The 9916-nt window shown below is 44.1% G+C and overlaps 2 protein-coding genes across 2 annotated transcripts in view; one reads left to right on the forward strand and one right to left on the reverse strand.

Moving 5' to 3' along the window:
* LOC310815398 (unconventional myosin-XVIIIa-like) overlaps positions 1-2849 on the reverse strand; it is a gene marked incomplete at both ends in the record, with an annotated part of 82811 nt that extends 79962 nt beyond the window's left edge. The window contains one exon of the mRNA XM_083685145.1: positions 1818-2849. Coding sequence (XP_083541271.1) covers positions 1818-2849 — 1032 coding nt within the window. The remainder of the gene's footprint in view (positions 1-1817) is intronic.
* Positions 2850-8989: 6140 nt separating this feature from the next.
* LOC310815371 (phospholipid scramblase 2-like) lies at positions 8990-9667 on the forward strand (the record flags this gene model as incomplete). The annotated part of the gene is made up of 1 exon (XM_083685108.1): positions 8990-9667. The coding sequence occupies one exon, from the start codon at positions 8990-8992 to the stop codon at positions 9665-9667; it is 678 nt and encodes a 225-aa protein (XP_083541234.1).
* Between the last annotated feature and the right edge of the window lie 249 nt (positions 9668-9916).

Genomic DNA, 9916 nt, shown 5'->3' on the forward strand with positions numbered 1-9916 from the left:
TCATGATCCTCCTTTCTCTTTGGTCTGGTAAATCAGTTATGAGTAGGCCAGTTCACAGTACTGTGAATGTAGCCTAGTTCAAAGTACTACATTGAAAGGCAGCCCATTATAGGCCTAGCTCCTAAAATCTGTTTAAGCCTATTACTAGCACAGCACCATTTACGCTAAATGAATTGCACCATTTACAAACATGGTATCGTGAACAGCCTGAATTCCTAAAGGCAGTAATAGCATAAAGGCCTACCTAGTATTTAACAGCCTCCTACTTAGGGGTCTTTCATTCCTGACCTCTCCAGTTGACAGAGTTGGACCCTCATGGACTGTAACTTTTGAGCCAATAGGAGAGCAGACAGTGACTGTCCCAGCATGCTGCAACTCCTTCAAACACACGCACAATAATCCCCTTCAACAATCCACTATTGCACCAGCAGCGAATTACACTCTTACTGATAAACAACACAAACAACTAGGCTCGTCCCTAACAAGGTGGTTAGCTGTTGGAAAATACTTTGAACAGAAATAGGCTATCATTTATTTTCAAGAGCACTTAAGACTCATTGATACTCAAAATATGATAATAAATAACCCAGACCTAACCTAACTATTTGCAGATGACTGTACAAATGATTCATTGTCTTGTGTTCCTGAATGAATACGGGACATGATGTACACACGTGCACGTACGCACGCACACAAAGGCGTGGTACAGCCGAGAGCTCAGATACTGTAGAGTAGGTCTAATGTGATTAAAGAGAGTCTTATCATAAACACGCGCACACACACACGCACACACGCGCACACACGCATGCGCGCGCACACACACACACACACACACACACACACACACACACGCAGCTGGGGTAGCAATGCCCTGTTTGACCAATGCCCAGTTTAACCATACGTTGTCTTTGACTGAACTAGACTGCAAGAGCAGTTCCAGAACGAGCAGTTCCAGAACAGTAGCTTACTCACACAAACACAACATAACATACACTAATATATTAACATGCAAATATAATAAAGATATAGTAGACTCGCACGTGTGTACCCAGCAATGCTGAGAACTCTACTACCCCCTCTTATCTGATAATCGAAAGGGAAGTGAAGCATAAAATACAAGATAAACTTCAACAGCTTCCGTTTGATATCAACCAGGGCAAAAACACGGCCCGCCACTTGATTTCATTGCCCTTCAACATCTGGATACATCAAAGTGACATTTCCCACATCACGCCCTGACACAGGAAAGCATGGGTGAAACACAAACAGTCTGTATGGAGAGGGGAAACATGGCAAGGCTCATAAATACTACTCCAATCCTAGAGAACAGCAGTAAGGTCACTGTATTTACTCTACAATAAATATGCTCTGACAAGTGAGTTTTTTCTCACTGCTTCCAAAGCACACTGGACTGCACTTTAGAAAATATTGAGAGAACTGTGCTATGGAAAATATGGCAGTTAATGACAGTTAATGTTTGAGCCACTCCATAGGTTGGTATTCCTGTAAGAGAGAAATCTGACTCACTTGTTAAAAGGAAGAAACTGAAACTGTGGTCAGCCAGATTGACAGCTCCAATCACATCCATCCTGGTATAGGCCCTCCACCAAATTAGAATTGGTGCACCACGTCTCTTACATGACATTACCATTACATGGTTTAAATGCTCTCATACACTCATTACAGGCGCCAACTGACACCTCGACACCACAAGACTGGAATGGCCCGTGGGTTGCCTCTACCACGCACCTCTGTGAAAAGATGTGTTTATGAGTGGGATGTTAGTCTGGGTGATTAGAGGAAAGGGGATTACTTACATCTCTGGCCTCGCGGCGCAGCCCCTCTGTGTTCCGAAGCCAGCAGCGGCTCAGCTCACTCAGCTCCAGGATGGGCTGCACCTTCAGCCTCACCGTGTCCCCAGACTGGCGAATCATCTCAACGATCTCGTCCCGGGTCTTGTTTTCCACGTTGCGCCCGTTGATCTCTACCAGCCGGTCTCCGGGCACCAGCCCCAGAGCAAGGTCCTTGGTCCCGGCGCCAGGCTCTGCGAAATGGACCACCCGCCTGTAGACCCCTCCGTCAGCACCGCGGTCCAGCATGGTGGTCCGGCGCAAAGAGAAACCGAAGTCGCCAGTGTTGCGACGCTGGAGTTCCAGCTCACGTGGTTCTGGTGTAGTCGGCGCGATGACAGCCGGGAGCCGCAGGTCGGCCATGAAGGTCTTGTCCACCACCTCAGGAATGCGGACCTTTTTGGCTGGGGCTGCTCCTGTTTGCTGCTGGAGGCTGTGCTTGCGCTGCGGGTCAAACACCTTGGTCTCCACCTGTGGGGAGGGGGCAGCCGAGTTCTGGCCTGAGGGGGTGGAGGCCTCCGAAGGGCTCTCCTCTTTGCTCCTCTGGGAAAAGGAGAAGCGCTTCATGATCTGGCCCACCTGAGAGGAGTTCTGCTTGGCCAGCGAGCCATAGTGGGCCACGCGGTCTCTCACCGAGCCACGATGGCCGTCACCTCCTTCACCCTTCAGGTCGTCCATGGAGCTGGCAGCACTCAGCTGGTCAGCGTCCAGGACCATACTGCTGCGGTTGCTCAGGCCATCAGACTCAATGTCGGTGAGGCTGAGCTCATGGCTGCTGGCCACCTTGATGGGGATGGGGTGGGAGATCTCCAGCTTGTTCTTGGACTCCCGCTTGGATTCCCTCTTGAGGTTGAAGAAGCCACGACGCATGCTCATCTCCTCCAGGCTGCGGAGCTCAGCAGGCGACATCCGCTCCTTCTTATCCTTCTTGTCCTTCTTGTCTGCCTTCTCCTTCCTCCCCCCATCCTTCTCTTTGTCCTTTTTGATCAAGTTGAACATGATGCGGTGCTCCACGCAGTGTGTCCCACCGGTTTGGCTCCTGTTTCCTCAAACCAGAAGGATTTTTCCATACAGAGGCAGAGGGTCCAGTTTTTGGTCCAGTCTTTTGTAACGTCCAAAAAGGGGTTAAGCTGCCACTAATTCAAATGGCCTGGGGAGAGAAACAACACATTTAGTAAATCTTCAAATCTTCATCTGGCATGACAAAATAAGTAGCAACCCTAATGTTTCAGAAATATGATTCAATCACACACAATAAATCGTCTCCATGGCTGTGGGAAGGGTGAGCAAATTAAATCCTGTGTCAAATAAACACCAGTTCCATAATTTTCCTCCCTCCCAGTTAGCTGTTGCATTCCTAACAAAACAACTATGAAAGGCTTCGACACATATCCTAGGCCTTGACTCTAGAGCAACCAAATATGTAACACTTTGCAACAGTCCATTAGCATGCCACACAAAGCACTATTAAGTGAACATGGAAAAAAATATTCCACATCACAACCAAGGAACACTTTAAGTGAACTTGGCAAAAGAGATGACATTCCTGGCTCCCATTAGAGCTGTGCTTTGCCAAACCCTCAAAAATCAGGGGAGATCATTCACCACAGAGCCGAGACCATCTCAACATGGTGCAGCAGGCAGAAATACATTCCCAAAATCTGGGTTTCATTACTCACTATTTGCCACAGCATAGCTACTCGGACCTCCCTCTCCACAGGGTAGCATAGCACGGAATCCCAAACAGCCAAACTTTTCATGATGTAGGCTAGGACTAGGCCTTATATTCCATTCTCCTTCATAATCCGTCACAAACCATTATCAATTTGAGCCAAAGCCAAATAGGCCAAGGCCTCCTGTGTCTCCGTTAGTGACATAATAGCATATTTCATGTCATCAAAGCCTAGGCCCAACTGTCATTACTACCCAACTGTCATTTCAGTGTTGGAGCCATAGGCCTAAATGTAGGAGTCAGTGAGAAAACGCAATCCACTTCACCGGGGTCTGAAGGCTCATAGTTCCAGCTCTGATATTCCCAGCTCTGAGTTCCCAGCAGGAACCTCTAGCCTACATCTAGCCTTAAACCAGCTCCTTTAAGGGGCCAGATTCTCAAACACACTCATTTTGTCCTCCTAGAGAATGAGGAAAAGATTCTATTTGAACCGACCGTCTGGTGTTTTTTTTAAGGATAGACCAGTTTTGAAATGGGACGATGGCAATTCTAGCAGAATGCATTGTTTGCATAATGTCTTATCCATATTTATTTCTACTTGGTAAGGTTCATGTAATATATACAAATAAAAAAATTCAATCAATTTTTAGTTCCAACCTTCAGATGCCCACGGATGTACCCATCGTGAAAATGAGGCATTTGTCTGAGTTTGAAGAAGCTACTGTAAAACTGTAATATTGAGCCCTGTGGAAATGAGGCATTGAGTGTATTCTGAGTATATGGAATATCGAGTATTGTAATAATGTGACACGCCGGTGCGCACATCAGTGGAGATTTGTTTAGTTGTAATAATACATTTATTACCAATGCGGCCTGTGACCTAAACGAATTTGACACCCCTGGCCTAGACCATAGACCACAATATGCTAGCCAAACAGAATATAAAGCACTTGGCTGCCGCCAACGTGACATAACTTGTCAAAGACTGCTTAAAGTAACATAAAAAAAAGTCTAATTTCATAAAATGGTGGTGCAGAGCTCACCTGGTATGCCCTGATGTGAAGGTGAGGCATGGGTAGGGATTAAAACATGCTACCCCTTTCAGAACCTGACATAACTGGAACCCAACTGGACAGCCAGACAGATGTAAGGAATGCCTGTCCCATTTGGCTCTAGCAAAAACCTCTGACATTCCACTGCAAGGGGACAGCTTGGGAGACTCCTACAGTATACTGTATACTACTTTCTTGATGTGTTTACACTCTGCACAGCTTCAAAGGAAGCTCTACTTCCAATGCCATGTACAACAAGGGTGTAGCAATTCTACAACACTCCTGTTTGTTTCCTGAAGGAACAACTTTTGTGAACAAATCTCCATGATGAAAGGAAATTGAGCCCCCAAAGCCATCAGCACTGACAGGCTGTCACAGTTTATTGACCCAATGTGTAGTCCAGTCCTTAGCTAGCTTGCTACTTTACGCCCGCCTTCCCACAAACCAACATTGAACGACATTTATTCAGCTATTAACATGCACGATTGAATACATGGTCGCAATTATATAGCTAGGCGCTATAGCTTTGTGTTGCAAAGTTGCCCAGTGCCAATGACTAAGCGACACGGTTGTTTTTTTTCAGAACAGCAAGCGTGATGAGACCATGGTGTCATTTACACAACAAATACTTTGGTTCCTACAACGTAAAAACAACAATAGAATGCCGTTCAAATAACAAGCAAGCTCATCTAACGGTAGCAAATGAGGTGTCACCGTTCCATATGCAATGGACAGAGGAGGGACAAAAAAGAGAAAGCTAGCTAGCAGGCTAGCGACCTAGCTGATGTTAAACATTTGCATTTTCACACAATATCAACTGTACATACAATTCCTTAACAACATTCTGTACGAGAAAGGCCACGGCTACAATATCTAATTGAGAAAAATGCTCCCTTGATTTAGCAGTTCGTTATTTAGTAAGCTATCTTCAGCTTGTACGATTAGCTGGCAACCCAAGCCTCTGTTCTTTGCCCTCATTTTCTGATGTGCAGCAAAGCAAATTTGGGGTTCTGTGAAACCCGTCTCCCTCTTCCAACCCATGCTTCTTTAATTGTTTTAGCCTAACACTGCCGCATCGATATCTTTTTCTCTTTTGACATAATTGTTAACGTTTTCATCCAATGATGGGAAAACTCACCGTTTTCCAGTATTCCTCCTCTGTCGGTTGACACTAGTGGTGGGTTTTGGTGCTGTGTTGATAGGTGCAGCTCTCTCTCACTGGAAAAGCATAGAAAGCAGCTGCGCTGACTGTGATTACAATGCTGGTTTCAGCGTTCAACACTGAAAACGATCGAACAGTGATTCCTGTTGGCCAGTTTGTTTTATTGCAGGCTGCACATTCGAGTGTACATTTCTAGTGACACTGTCCCAAAACTGTTTTGATAATAGAGTGGAACGTTATGCAAACACAATTTTTAAAATAATAATCATGCGATCAGTCAGTCCCGGTCAGCCTAGTCCTAGGCCATGGCAAGGCACAGCACAGTGGCTGCTAACTGGAGCTGATTTGACTGACTGTGATCGCTTGATTATTTTTTGCTGGCATAACGTTCCACTCTATTATCGGAACTGTTTTGGGACAGTGTCACAAGAAATGTATAATCACTGATGTGAACTAATCCCCTGTGCATCATATCCTTCTCATTCATGTTGGGAATGAGGCTATCATTGGTCTAGGGCGTAGTTTAAGAGTAATCTAATGAAAACGACTGTAAAATAACAGTGATAGTGGCTTATACTTTTGACACTCCTCCAAAGCAGTTTCATGACGACTAATAATGGTTATTGACCATGATACCATGATAATGGTAATGTTATATTGCAATTATGATTAATTACTACTACAGTGTTATTGTCAATCATGTTATACTCTTATTCATCCCATTTCTGTAAATATTATAACAGTGATTTGTATATACAGTGCCTTCGGAAAGTATTCAGACCCCTTCACCTTTTCCACATTTTGTTGTGTTATAGACTCAATTTAAAATGGATTAAATTAAAAAGAATTTGCCATCAATCCACACACAGAATGACAAATTGATTCCTATGCAAATCAGAGACCTATAAAAACAAAGATATTAATTCCAAAATTACATGAACTATTAGATGGACTCAATTCAACTTATTGAGTGATTTGTTGGTGACATTTTTGCATTTTAGCTAATTTTAAGAGTGTCATAGAAAAGAGTCTGAATGCACATGAGGTATTTCTGCATTTCAATTTTAATATATTTACTGAAATTTTCGCTTTGTCATTCTGGGGTATTGTGTGTAGATTGATGGCAAATTATTTTAATTTAATTAAAAGAAAAGTCTATTGAGTCTATAACACAACAACATGTGGAAAAAGTGAAGGGGTCTGAATACTTTCCGAAGACACTGTACTCTTTAGATCGGTTGTATGAATATAATTATGTATTCAAAGTATGCATATTTTTCATTCATTCATATGTAAGACGTTGCTGATGCAGATGACATATTGATTTCATCTGTAATCGTATATCATTCGAGTAAAAAAGGTTGATTAGTTTTGGTGTTTCATTGACAAATTGCGATAACATCAATTCATGTTCTGGATTAAATAATACATCTTAAAATTGTATTTAAAATGCATGAAAACACTTGGAATGCAATTGTGCCATGTAAGTAAGCCATCATCAATTAAACTGCCTTAGAATACCTCTTTAAACCACAATTAATTGAGGGGGAACACGATCTGACAAGTAAACACATACTGACATGACACCTGAACAGGACGTTTGTATAGGCTCAACACGCCCTTGATCGGATTGTGGCATACGTGGATCTAGGCCTATATGACATGACCCCTTTGGAGCTCTGAAAATGAATGCTAAACTTTTATTTTGGAGTGAAAACTTGACTAGGCCTACGTAATATTACAGAGATGTTGATTCATAATTGTTTATTATATGGATTCTATGGTCCAATGGCAAGCAGCAGAAAATTAGGGGCAATAGAGAGGAAAAGTGAACTGCTCTAGGGACACCGAATATGGCTGACCCTCTGCCCAGAGCCCAGAGCTCTGTTCTCCCACGTGTGCTGTTTACCACATTCCAACAATTGTTGAGAATTGATTGCATGGCAAATAAACAGTCTTATAGAAAGAGTGGCCAGAAAGAAGCAGGGACGCAGAAAGGGTTGATCAATGCAGCCAGGGGAGTATGAAGGGGGCATTATGGAGGTGTTTAGCACGTGCACGGTGTGTATGTGTGTGTGTGTATGTGTGTGTGTGTGTGTGTGTGTGTGTGTGTGTGTGTGTGTGTGTGTGTGTGTGTGTGTGTGTGTGTGTGTGTGTGTGTGTGTGTGTGTCTGTGTCTTTAACACAGAAAAATACCAAAGAAAAAAGGTTTCCTCAGCTGTGCCTGTAAGAGAACCCTTTGGTTCATACCTAGGCAGAACAATATGTACAAGATGCGCTCGCAAGATGCGCTCACCTTTACCCATGCGCAATGAACTCTCGAGTGTTTGGCAGCTTTATATCACGCGACGCGTCTCTGTATCTATAGCAACAGAAGAGAGAAGTGAAGATATTGTATCTGTAGCGACAGAAGAGAGAAGTGAACATACAGTCGTAAATCATAAGGTAAGCCTTAAGTCATGACAGGATGAAACTCTACTTGAAGTTGCACATTTTGTGAGAGTGCAGGCGACATTTCATTCCATAGGGTTAGGGTTAGGGTTAGGGTGTTCCTGAGGATTCTCCACAAGCCCCCTCATGTGTGGTCCCCCTATTAAAATATTGAAACATCTACTGCACGATGTTGCTTTATTGCTGCCATCTCCAATAAAGAATAAGAATATATTAGGTTATATCAGTATAACGAGATAATATCCTGTTTTATATTGTTAGATAATATATTTCATATGTGGATATTAAGAAATAACTAATATTGTTATAACCAAGATTGTGTTCTTATAGGCCTTATGAGAGCTATTGTCTGTATTGCATAGCCTACTGTATGTTGTCCACAGCGCGGGTGTGAGCAGGGTGCACCGACACAAAAAAGGCCCACACAATTCCTGAGTTTTTGCTTGTGGGTATGGAAATGTGTGCCCTCCTCTGTCCCATGAGGTCCAAGCTATCCGAAAATATGCAGGAGTGTATCTTTAATTATCCTAACTTAATCATACCAAAGTTAGGATTTGTATATTCATGCTGATGTCACTGTCACAATTAATCTTTCCATCTTTTTTTGTTTATGATGGTTCTAATAGCCTATTGGAAAGGCCTCCTTCCTATGGCATTCCAAGGACCTCCAGGCAGTAACCCAGGACAGCTGGCCCAGACTCCAGTTTACTCTGTAGCGATGCAGCCTGGCCATAATGCTGTCTACCCCGCACCCACAAACCCAGGACTCCCAAACTATGTGCCCCCTCAGGTTCCAAATATGATGCCAGCCCCTTACAGAGCCCCCAACTGCCCCCCAGGACTGGAGTACCTGACTCAGATCGACCAGCTCCTCGTCCATCAGGCAGTTCATCTGGCTGAAGTGGTTCTGGGCTGGGAGACAAACAATGCATACACCGTGAAGAACAGTTTAGGTCAACAGGTGTTTACCGTAGTGGAAGAGAACGACTGTTGCACTCTCCAGTTCTGTGGCCCCAGTCGACCTTTCACCCTTCATGTCCAGGATAACTTCGGGCAGAAAGTGTTGACCTTGACACGGCCTCTGAGGTGCAGCTCATGCTACTTCCCCTGCTACCTGCAAGAGCTGGAGGTGCAGAGTCCCCCTGGTAACCCAATAGGGTATGTGGTGCAGGAGTGGCACCCTTACCTGCCCAAATTTACCGTGCAGGATGAGAGGAGGGAGCCTCAGCTCAGGATCCAGGGGCCACTGTTTACCTGTAATTGCTGGGGGGACGTACCATTTGAGGTGATGTCTTTGGACGAGTCAGTGGCGGTTGGTAAGATTAGTAAGCAGTGGACTGGGTTGTTGGAGGAACTCTACACCAATGCAGATAACTTTGGAATTTCGTTTCCCATGGACCTGGATGTGAAGGTGAAGGCGGTTCTATTGGGAGCCTGCTTCCTCATCGATTTCATGTTTTTTGAGAAAGCGAAACGATAAAATTAATTACACTCTTACCATTAAGGTTGACATTTTCTGTCTAAAAATACAAACCAAAAAAATAAACAAATCTTCAAATGAACACACATACAATGTCATTACTCAGTTGTTCCTCACTCCCCTCCATCGAGGCTGTCCAGGGCAAACGATGTAAGGCACGCAGCATCGTCAAGGACATCTCTCACCCCAACCATAGACTTTTCACCCCACTCCCCTCCGGGAGGCGCTACAGGTCTCTCCGCACCCGAA

The sequence above is a fragment of the Argentina silus genome (genome assembly GCF_951799395.1).
Source record: "Argentina silus genome assembly, chromosome: 14".
Taxonomy (NCBI): Eukaryota; Metazoa; Chordata; class Actinopteri; order Argentiniformes; family Argentinidae; genus Argentina; species Argentina silus.